Source organism: Xenopus laevis, chromosome 2L (assembly GCF_017654675.1).
Source record: "Xenopus laevis strain J_2021 chromosome 2L, Xenopus_laevis_v10.1, whole genome shotgun sequence".
Lineage (NCBI taxonomy): Eukaryota > Metazoa > Chordata > Amphibia > Anura > Pipidae > Xenopus > Xenopus laevis.
The window spans coordinates 126,503,968-126,516,163 of record NC_054373.1 but is presented as its reverse complement, the minus strand read 5'-3'; the positions used below and the strand labels follow the sequence as shown (position 1 = coordinate 126,516,163).

Here is a 12,196-nt window from a genome sequence, read left to right as displayed (position 1 = left end):
TGTTGCTTTATACCTTCCATTACCTTAGTAACAGTCCATGTGATCCGTCTGTCAATCATTACTTGAACTCCCCTCCTCCCCCTTGATTCTCCTCCTGCTCCACTTGTCTTGTATCAGACCGCTACTTCCTAACTTCAAAACATTTTGCAACAGTCCGATCGTTGACATTGTATCTTTCACAAATATTGACACATTACTTCCTGCGGTAATATCATTGTGTCACTTCATTTTTATGACTAACATTTCCTAATCTTCATTGTTAAAAACCTTTAATAAGTTTTAAAAATTTTTTTTAAAAAGATTTAAAATTGTGACTGTATAATAAGAACATATAAAAGATTATATATCGAGGGGAGATGGATATAGATTTAAAACCATTGTATAACAACTTACAAAAAAGCCCTCAGATTTATATCTACATTTAACCCATTGGGTACTGAGGATTCCATGCTATATATCCACCTACTTTCTGTTCTCAACGTTTTCTTTATCAGATCACCCCCTCTCCAATTCTTTCTTACTTGCTCTATCCCCCAAAATTTTAACCCCTGTGGGTTTTGATTATGTTTCAGTTTAAAATGTTTGGAAACGTTATGAGAAATTACTCCTTTTTCTATATTTCGCACATGTTCTCGAATTCGATCCCGCAGGGGTCTGTTGGTCTTTCCAACATATTGTAGCCCACAGGGGCATTCTAGGCAATAAATAACGTTTTGTGTTGTGCATTTAATACATTGTCTAATTTGATATTCCTCCCCTGTTGTGTTTGACTTAAATGTTTTCCCTTTAACACCATATTTGCATGCTTTGCACAGGGCGCACGGGAAGAACCCTTCCCACGTGGTATCAATCTTTTTCTCTCTAGTATTTGTGGTTGGAAGGTGATTCCTAACTAAAACTTCTTTAAAATTTGTGGGTTTTTTAAATACAATTTTGGGTTGTGGTGGGAGGGAGCTTTGTAGTTCAGCATCTCCCTTCAATATATTCCAATGTTTCTTAATAATCCCTCCCATTTGTTTTGCTAATGGATTATAACAATGCAACAATGTTTTCCTTGTTTCTAGATTTCCTATATGATCTCTGCCTGGGCAAGAATGTGCAAAATTCTGGGAAAGGAATTCCAGCAATATCTTCCAGTGGTCATGGGCCCTTTAATGAAGACTGCATCTATAAAACCTGAAGTGGCCCTACTTGATAGTGAGTACTGCCCTTGTAGGCATTTCTTAGGATGGTACCGTATGTCGGTATACGCTTGCATGAGAGTTAAAAGGCCATGCTGAAAAGTCCTTAGTCTCTATCCTTTGCACAGTAGTGCATTTAAGTTTATGCAGCTTTGTTTATAGACGAAGTTGGTTATCACCCATTGTAAAAGACAATAAACAAGATAAGCTGTGAATTCTTTAAAATAAGAAATTTATTTTTATTTGTGTAAATAAACGAGAAATTTTTCTTTTCTACCTAGCGCAAGACATGGAAGGCATGAGTGAGGATGATGGTTGGGAGTTTGTAAATCTTGGTGATCAGCAAAGTTTTGGAATCAAAACTGCCGGCCTTGAAGAAAAAGCAACAGCTTGTCAGATGTTGGTGGGTGCTACAGAAATATGAAAGCATAAAGACATGCCCCTTAGTATGAGCTAAAATGGAAATGATTATATTAAAGGGGATTAAATATCAGAAACAGGTGGTGGACTTATGAAAAGTTTTCTGCTCCTTGATATTGAGTGCAAATCTGTGTTTTTTGCACAGGTTAATGCTGAGTTTATTTCCTCTCATATTGACCTGTTTTATAAAGACTTTTTCCTCAGATTTTAACAACTTTTAGAAGTAGAAGTAGTGACAATAATAATAATACTCCTGTCACACCGAATAATCGCAATATGTGAGTATAGTGAAGGCACCAACTTATAAAACATAAGATTCAGCTCTTTTACATTGTCTAATGGATTTGCCATAGCTTTTTAACTGTACCTGGACCATATACCAAGTACCTATACCAAATTTACACTTCCCATAACATTAGTTAATTTGTCGCTACGCTTGTTTTAACTGTACACAATAAAGGTTACTTTAAATTTTTACATTCCCTTTGGTAGAGGGAATTCACTATTGCTGCTAAGATGTGTAGTGTGATGTTTTGTTTCTGATGAAAAAACTGCAGCTTTTTGGTTGTCTAACTCTCATCTATAGTTCTTAATTTTTGCATTCTCCCACTGTTAATATACTTTCTCTGTAGGTTTGCTATGCTAAAGAACTAAAAGAAGGATTTGCAGACTATACGGAACAAGTTGTGAAGCTAATGGTCCCATTGTTAAAGTTCTATTTCCACGATGATATCCTTTACAAAGCCATAATGTTTGTACCTACCATTGCCCGATACACACGTATATGTTATACTATTTAATTTATTTTGCCATATTATAGGCCATCGTGCATTGTTCTACCATGGTACAAACTTTAACTGAGGTAGTGTATAACTTTGTTCCAGACTTTTTTTAAGGCTGTAAAGGAGAACTAAACCCCTGAAAATGAATATGGCTAAACATTTAATATTTTATACACTGAACTTTTAGTTTCTCAATTTGCAAGCAGAAAATGATGCTGGCCTGTAATATAAACTGATGCTACAAGGCTGATTATTAACTTCTGATGCTATGTGTACTGTATAATGTGAGTGGGTCCCTAAGCTCATTGACAGTAGTCCATGTGCAGTGAATCAGCAGAAAAGAAGATGGGGAGCTACTGGGATATCTTTGGAGACAAAGATCCTTCCCTGTTAAAGGGTTGTGGTTACATTGGGCTTGTACAGAAGCCCCAAAACATAATATATAACATTTCTTGCTCACTTCTTTAGTTAAGCTTTAGTTGTTGATATGCCATGGGTCTGAAAAATTTTTTTCAGAGTTTGATTTAAATGGTTTCTCTTTCCCCTATTGTCGTTTAAATACCATTGCTTTCATTATGCTGTGATAGATAAATTTAAAGCAGAATGCATATAAACTCTCATCGTTTTCTCTCAGAATAACTTTAGTGAAGGCATCAATGTTAGAGTATAACCAAGTGCATGGTTTATTAAAAGCCAAAAACTTTTCTAACACAGGCCTTTTTTAGCAGTCTTATAATTTATATAGTGAATAATGTACCCCACTGTATAATATAAGCGTAGTCAAGAAGGTATTCCATGACCATATAAAAGCAGGGGGCTGAAGGTTGTGTGCTTTTATACAGTACATGGAACCATGAGGTGACTTCTAATATCCTTATATTTTACAACTAGGGCTATATTATTTATTATAATACACAAGTTTCAGTGAGTCGTGACACAAATTAAATCAATTAACACAAATAATAACTGATAACATCACCAAGCACTCTTTAGGTAGTGAATAATGTGCCCCTTGTGCCAGTTAGTTCCATGACCATATAAAGACACAAAGCCAAATGCCGGGTGCTTTCATACAGGTCATGGAACTCTGGGGTGACCTTTAATATCTTCATGTTTTACAATTAGGCGTACATTATTTATTCTACGCAAGTTTCAGTGTCTCGTGACAAATGCCGTCAGTAAGCCCCTATTATAATTGATGAAGTCACTGCACTGTTTATAGGGACATAATTACAGAATAATAAGACGAGCTGGACACCTTGAGTTAAAAACAGGTGGTTTCTTCTTTAAGCCTATTTAATTACTGTACTTAATCAAATGTCTTTTCTATAAAATCTATAAATAATGCTTTTTCCCATTTGCTTGATTATACTTCCATAACTACATGACACGTGTTAGAGTGGCAGCTGCAGAATCCATGCCGCTACTTTTGGAGTGTGCGAGGGTTCGTGGCCCAGAGTACTTGACCCAAATGTGGCATTTTATGTGTGACGCGCTTATCAAGGGAATTGGAACAGAACCAGATTCTGATGTTCTTTCAGAAATAATGCATTCCCTTGCTAAAGTAAGGAATCTCCTCAATAACATGTATTTTGTTTGTGACATTTTCTGACTCTCCACCTCAAGCATTTATATATTTTTAAGGTCTTTGGGCAAATCTATGCTTGTTTCCAGTAACCCCCTAGCAAAAATGTGCTTTTTTTTTTTTTTTTTTTATCGCCCCACCGGACTATATTGTATGCATTTGTATTGTAATTGACACTACAGTTCTTTTTAAGACCAAATACATTTTTATTTACATAAAACACTGAAATGTTAAATGAATTATCCAGGTCGTTTAGTACAGGTATGACAACTATTCTCCAGAAACAGATATCCAGAAATTATGGAAAGGTCATCTAGTTTAAACAATTCTTGTTTTTTTAAATTTTTCTCTTAAATTGAGTAACATGTACTTGGGTCCCATGCAGTCTGGATCCCTTACCTGTAAATACACTGACTATAACTTTTAAAGTGCATTCTCATGAATTTTAGGCATCTGCCAGTATACACATTTTTTTTTTTTTTTTTAAATGCAAAAATGTGATCAGTAATATTCTCAGCATAAAAATACTTATGTAAGATTGTGTTTGACAGTGCATTGAGGTAATGGGTGATGGCTGCCTAAACAATGAACACTTTGAAGAGCTTGGTGGAATACTGAAAAGCAAACTAGAAGAGCACTTTAAAAACCAGGAACTCAGACAAGGTATTTCTTTGACTGCATAATGTTTCATTATCTCTGACAATAATTGTGCCAGGAAAGCCTACCTTGTGTTTTGTTTCTTTTAGTGAAAAGGCAGGATGAAGATTATGATGAGCAAGTTGAGGAGTCATTACAAGATGAAGTAAGTATGGGTTTTTCATACCCTATTTCTCCCTGGTCCCAACATGCTTTGCAGTTGTGCAATCTGGCATTTTCCCAGTGGTTAGGTGTTGAAAGATCAAATATTGATATGTGCTGATAACATTCTGCAGAAAATTGTTTTCCCATCATTGATTCTCCATTAATGGGCTGACGGGGTAATTTGCTGACTTTTATCAATTTTATTAAAGAAGGAAAGGTAAAAAACAAATAAAACTTTGTATTGCCCCTTAAGTCAAGAGCTACTTGCACTAATTTTGCCTCTATACGAGTTCTCCTTCAGCTGTATGAAAAGATTGATTTTAAATATATTGAAAACTGCAAAATCAGGGCTTGGACACATGCAGATTAAATCTTCCAAGCCCTGTGTGTGAGCAAACGATGGTCTAGCTTCTCCCAGGCCAGCAACAAAATTCTGGTCATGTGCTAAATGTGAACGACTGCTGACCTCTGTCTCTTTCCCTTCACTGATAATTCCATGCATGACAAGTTTTGCTTTTCATTTCTGATGTTCAATAAATGTTAGTGCAAATGGCTTCAACTGGCCCTGCTAAATGCATATACAATAAGAAAGTATCTCTCTATTTGCATCTGCTCTGCATTTTGGGTCATACAGAAAAAATAGTGAAAATTGCCTCATTTGCAACTGTCTTGTATTAGAAAGGGTTCATTTACAAATTGCAGGCATTTCAACACCATTCACAACTGTACTTGTTCATGTATTCAAACACATTTAAGTTATTTAAGCAAATTGTGCATAGCCCCGAGGTTGTCGTATTGTGAAGTATATTAATGAATTTCACTCACACTATTCTGTACCTATCTGGCCCATAGCTTATGGCACAAACAAAAGAAACTATTTCAGGGAACAAATGGCAAGGATTCCCCAAATAATCCGTAATTGCCTCAGAATGTGAAAGGGCAGATGTAAATATGTCCTTGTTCAACTTGAATTCAGTAAAGAGTTTTTGAACAGACCTGTTGCTTATAATTTGGATTAAATCTGAAATTGAAAGGAAAGTCACATTCTGCTTTTGTCTCATACCATCACATTTAATCAATTCACAGTCCACTGAAAAGCCCTCCACATAAACGCCATCCTTCCCCCTAGCTACAGCCTGGTAGACCTTCAGATAAGAAGCAGCTCATTATACAGAGGTTGCTTATTGGACTGCTTTTTTTTTTTTATTTTTTATGTGAAACAGAAGTAGAATTTGACTTTCAGTATTAGATTGTTTATTGCAAGAAATTAATTTTTCTAATTAAAACAATAGGAAAAAAGTGTGTTTTTTGAACTTTTTTTGAACTTCGGTGAAAATTTTCTGGTTTTAAACGTGGTAAATACTATGTATGAAACATGTAAGTTAGTCTACAGAGAATATATTCTCAAATCCTTGAAAAGATTAAAGCTAATAAGATGATATAACTAAATAATATTCTATCAAATAAGAGGCAGGTGTGTACATTTGTAAGTGGCATGAGTTAGATATGAATAAAAACACCTTTATTTTATGTTTGCAACATACAAATATCTGATCCTAAATATATTTTTGTTTTGCTTTATAGGATGATAATGATGTTTACATTTTGACTAAAGTATCAGACATTTTGCACTCCATATTCAGCAGCTACAAAGAGAAGATCTTGCCCTGGTTTGAACAGTTGTTACCATTGATTGTTAATTTAATTGTGAGTATTATTTTACAGAATCTGTATTCAGAGCCGGGCCAATCTGGCCATGCGCCCTAGGCAACCTGGCCGGCCACGGCGCCGGCTGATATCGCGTTTCGATTGCGCATACGCGAAACTTCGCTCAGGCACGCATGCGCAGAAGCGCATGTACTCACAGTAATTCCAGCAGCGGCTGGAGAGAGCCTGAAACTGTGCTCGTGCGCACATGTGCAGAGGCGCATTTACGCTCACAAATTACAGCAGGGGCCTGGTAGAGATGGGACCGGACATGGGGTAGGCGACAGAGCAGGCCCCCCCCCCCCCCAGCTTTGCGCCCCAGGCACGTGCCTACTCTGCCTACTGCTAGTTCCGGCCCTGTCTGTATTCCTTGCAGTAGTTGTTTGTAAAAAGAGAATGGTGTTGACGTTAAATTTTAATTGTAACATGGTGCATTGTGCAATTGTAACATTTTAAAGGTTTATAGTTTCATATATGGGCTAGAAAATCAGATGTGTCCTCCTTTAAACACAAATGATACCAACCCCATCAGTATCTCATTAACCAAGTTTAAATATTGGGCAACACTGTATACAAAAATTGGGAGTCCACCTCTGATTTAAACTTAGTTAAGTCCAAGGGACTCGCCCCAGTTCACAGGCGATATATACATCAAAATTCCTTTTATCCAAAGATAGCTGTCCCAAGGCTTTCTTTTCCATAAAAAAATTTCTTTATTTAAATTAGCATTAAAAGTTCAATAACAAACAGACCCCCCAGGCCCACCTTACGCGTTTCGCACCCTCCGGCGCTTTGTCATAGGTGTATCTGAGATACACCTATGACTAAGCGCCGGGGGGTGCGAAACGCGTAAGGTGGGCCTGGGGGGTCTGTTTGTTATTCGCCGGAGGGTGCGAAACGCGTAAGGTGGGCCTGGGGGGTCTGTTTGTTATTGAACTTTTAATGCTAATTTAAATAAAGAAAATTTTTTATGGAAAAGAAAGCCTTGGGACAGCTATCTTTGGATAAAAGGAATTTTGATGTAAATATTGGGCAGATAGGCTGTAAAATATTATAAAATCTGCATTTGTGGCCTTTAGTGTGGTCCACAGCTGAAGAGATCGAAAAAAAATTTTTGGCTTAATTATTTGGGCTTGCTATGCATGCGTATATTTTTTTCATCTGGCTTTATTATTCTCCTGCAGTGTCCTCAAAGACCTTGGCCTGACAGACAATGGGGACTTTGTATTTTTGATGATGTCATCGAACATTGCAGCCCAACCTCCTTCAAATATGCAGAATATTTCCTGAGGCCACTGCTACAGTCAATTTGTGACAACAGCCCCGAAGTCAGGCAAGCTGCTGCTTATGGTATTGGTGTGATGGCACAATTTGGAGGTGACAACTATCGCCCCTTCTGCACAGGTAGGTACTGACAAAACTTATCTGCAAGACTAGCTTAGTTCAAAGAGCCACATGTATGGTTAGAAATAAGCTTCAAGTTATACATTTTCTATATATCTCTGATGTTTTAGATTAGGTTTAAATAAATTTTATGCATAAACTGCAAGCACAAATATGCAAATTAACCTGCACATGTCTTTACGAACTAATCTCTGTAATCTGTTGCTGTGGGAAGCAATCACTGTAGAAAATAAGAAGCAAATCTGAAGTGTTGCAAGTCAGTCGGCCCATATATAGATTAAGATTGTGAATTCTAAAGCCCCCTTTCATAACAAAATGCTGTTAAGTGTTTGTAATGGCAAGCTCCACATTTTGCCTTGCTATTATCCTGTGCCATGGTCCATAGCCAAATAGTAATATTCAGGCTAAGGCTGGTAATGCCACAAAAAAAGAAAATTAAAAATTGAATACTTTCTATAACAGAAAATGAGAATTGCAGGTCAAGCATCCATTATGCTATATTTCATTTACAGTATTTTTATTTCTTGGTAGTCTAAGCATCTGTTACTTTTTTTTTTCAATTTGGATGAAAGTATTGTTTGAGTAAGCATTTTGATTCTAAGTTTATTTATGTGATCAAAAGAAAGCCACCAACAGCTACCACATTAGTTATAAGCTAGATCTTTTCAATGCATCAATTCATTCGTTTTTCTCAAAATCTCGGGTTGCAGAAGCTCTTCCACTGCTCGTTGGGGTTATCCAGGCTCCAGATTCAAAAACCAAAGAGAATGTTAATGCAACGGAAAACTGCATTTCTGCGGTAGGCAAATCCATGAAGTTCCGGCCAGACTGTATTAATGTGGAAGAGGTCCTGCCACACTGGTTGTCATGGCTGCCCCTGCATGAGGATAAAGAAGAAGCAGTTCACACTTTCAACTTCCTTTGTGACCTAATTGAAAGGTAAAAATCCAATAGTTTTAATTTTGACATGAAAGTGTATTTTTTTTCAGATTTTTCAGTTTTCTGTGTTACCTTTGAGAAAACCATAAACCTCAAAGCCTAATCATTGATTATTTTGTAAATATTTAATGAATGGTCTGAATACAAAGGTAAGCAATTAAATAAAAAAATCAGACTCAAGGGCCAGCTGGGTACTTCTGTTATTTATGGCAAATGCAAATTTGAAGGTGAAATAGCCCATTACGGGGCTATTTAGCCCTATGGCACTGCTACATTATTTAGAAATTTGCGGTGAGCGCCATATGTTAACCTTGCTTTTAAAGTCGTGAAAAATTTGCAGTGCACCTCTTGTGTCAGAAAAAAGATGTTTATCCTGCTTAGAACATTAACTACTGTACACCAAATTGAGGAGGTATAAACTTCTGGCTGTTTAAAATACTGTGTAAAACAAGGACTGGCAGACTTTTTTTTTTCTTTAAGCCATCACATCTTTTTATGCTAGAATTTTACACTTTATCATATTGACAGATTACACCACTTTATAACCACGGATGAGTTACCATGCCATCAATGTGGCAATGGTCTATTTGAATCCGCCTTACACGGGCAGATTAAAGCTACCGATATCGGTCCTTTAGACCAATTTGGCAGCTTATCTGCCCATGTGTGGGAGCTCCCGACGGGTCCTCCCGATCGTTATCGGGCCAAAAATCGGCCAGATATCGATCGGTCAAGTTTGATTTTTGCATGATCCAGGGCCACATCGGCTAGATGATGTGGTCCTGCAACTCGTCAGCGCCCCAGGGCCGAACGTTCGGATTCACCCGATATCGCCAGCCGTTAGTGGACATATCTGTTTATGGCCACCTTTAGTTATGTTACACAAATCCTTTGCTTGATACCTTTTTACTTTTGTCTTCAACAGCAACAATCCAATTGTCCTAGGACCTAACAATTCCAATTTACCCAAGATATTCAGTATAATAGCAGATGGTGCTATTCACGAATCTATTAAAAATGAAGACGTATGTGGAAAACGGCTTGCAAATGTTATCCGTCAAGTTCAGGTAAAAAGCAACATTATATTGAATGTACTTGGTTACATGCCTTTCCAACTTATTTTACATGAAGCTTCGTATAAAATAAGCTATATATAATAAAAATCTGAAACTTTAATTGACAATTTTAGATTATTATAAATAGATATTACCCTTTAGGTTACTACATATTGTTCTGAAGTTGCAGTTTTACTGGATCCTTGATGAATGCATTTTTGTATTGCTCGTTCCTGTGTTTCACAGTTCCCATACTGTATAAAGGACGCAGCAGCCATTGATTCCAGGCAGGCCCGGACTGGCAATCTGTGGGTCCTGGCAAATGCCAGAGGGGCTGCTATAAGGTCCCATAGAAAGTCAGTATTTAGTGGGCTATTGGGAGCTGTTTGGGCCTCTTTGTGGGCTGATTGGGCCTCTTTGTACCTGAAATGCCAGGGCCTATTTTAATTCTCAGTCCGGACCTGATTCTAGGCATTCTTTTGGCCATGGTTTCCCTAAAGGTGGCCATACATGGGCCAGCTATTTGTTATTCGCTAGAACGGCCCATGGGCTGAGGGGATGGATACTATATAAGTGGCTGTAAATGCATATGGCCAACATTCTGCTTTTCCTGGAACAGTAGTAACTGAATAGGAGCCACCATATTGTGGCTCCTCTTCACTTCCTTAGACTTTTTTTTATATCGAGCTGTTACTTAGTTCACTAGAATAGTAACTTGAGCTTTCTAACTGCCCCTTTCCCCACTTACTGGCCATACATGCCCAGATGGTTGGGCAAATTGGTCGAAAACTAGACAACCAAAGCTGAAAATATAACCAGCTCAATAAAGATTTTGTTGTCAAATACTATACACTTAGTCTAATTTATGCAACCTAGTATTATTTCCAGTAGAACTTATTGCTACAAGGCAGTACCTAATGCTGGCACAGCGTTTTGGTATCTCTCTGTACAAACCCTTAAAGTAATGCTGCTCAGAGACCTCTGATAAAAGAAACACCACATTTCTTTCCTTCTATTGTGGACACATGGGCTTCTGTATCAGAATTCCTTCTTTCAGCTTAAACCTCCAGGGTTTGGCCATACTCCGTTTGCTCCTCTCCCCCTCCCTCCCTGATGTAATCTGTGCCCAAAGCTATGAGTGAACAGGAAGTGATGTCACAGCAAGCTAATATGGCAGCTGTTATCCTAAACAAACAGTGTGTAGAGCTGTTTACTCATGTATGGAGAAGCGTTCTAGATTGCACTTGTGGCTAATCTATTGGCAATAAACTACCTTGTACTGTAGCTTTCCTTCTCCTTTAAATCCTGCCAGTGATAACCTTGGGTTCTTGGGAAATAAAGCAAATGGAAATCATTCAGTCAAAACTTAATATTTCTAGCAGTGTACACAAAATCTCCTTTTCTCTAGGTCTGCTTGGGGGACACAGGGACAGTGGGGACCTACCAAAGCTGTCCCCTGAATCAAGGGCGGGAAGTAGAGGGCTACGTGGAACCAGCCACTGCAGCCTGAAGTACCTTCCTGCCGTAGTGGGTGTCAGATGCCGTAAAGGTGGCAAACCGGTAAAATTTTGCAAAAGTATGGACTGAAGTTCACATTGCAGCCTTGCACATTTGTTCCACTGAGGCTTGGTTTAGAAAAGCCCAGGACGCACTTATTCCTCTGGTGGAATGTGCCCTGATTGAGTCTGGGGGAACCTGACCCTGTAATGAATAGGATCTCTGGATGGCTTGTTTTATCCAGTGGGATATGGTAGTCTTAGTAGCTGGTGTGCCCCTGAGAGGGAAGGATGAACAAGGAGTCCGATTGATGGATGTCCTCGACTCGGTGCAGGTAAAATTTGAGGGCCCTAACGGGGTCGAGGGTGTGCAGTGCTTCTTCCTTTGCATTGGAAAGGGATGGGCAGAAGGTAGGAATCATAATTTCCTGGTTGAGGTGGAAAGTGGAAACCACCTTGGGAAGAAAAGAGGGAGAAGAATGAAGTACTGCCCTGCCGTTGTGGATGGTCAACATAGGAGACCTACAGGAGAGGGCAGAGATCTCAGATACTCTCCGTGCTGAGGCGATAGCCAGCAGAAAAACGGTTTTCCAAGTGAGCCGCTGAAGTGGAATGGAATCCATGGGCTCAAAGGGAGCTCATTGCAGGGCACGTAGGGGGTTAAGTCCCAATTGAGCACCGTTGAACATACCGGGGGCTTTATGCGGTCCACTCCCTGAAGAAAAATCTTAACATCGGGGAGCAAGGCAAGACGTCTTAGGAACAGGATGGAAAGTGCCAAAAACTGATTTCAGCGACCCGAGGGACATGTCCAGGGACAGTCCCT

General features: G+C 38.6%; 1 protein-coding gene across 2 annotated transcripts in view; it reads left to right on the top strand.

Moving 5' to 3' along the window:
- ipo5.L (importin 5 L homeolog) overlaps nucleotides 1–12,196 on the top strand; it is a 38,080-nt gene that overhangs the window by 21,669 nt on the left and 4,215 nt on the right. For both annotated transcript variants that reach the window (NM_001092945.1, XM_018245090.2), the window contains 10 exon segments: nucleotides 1,065–1,197; nucleotides 1,463–1,584; nucleotides 2,234–2,330; nucleotides 3,775–3,947; nucleotides 4,520–4,631; nucleotides 4,715–4,770; nucleotides 6,354–6,476; nucleotides 7,661–7,880; nucleotides 8,591–8,819; nucleotides 9,745–9,886. In NM_001092945.1, the coding sequence (NP_001086414.1) occupies nucleotides 1,065–1,197; nucleotides 1,463–1,584; nucleotides 2,234–2,330; nucleotides 3,775–3,947; nucleotides 4,520–4,631; nucleotides 4,715–4,770; nucleotides 6,354–6,476; nucleotides 7,661–7,880; nucleotides 8,591–8,819; nucleotides 9,745–9,886 (1,407 nt within the window).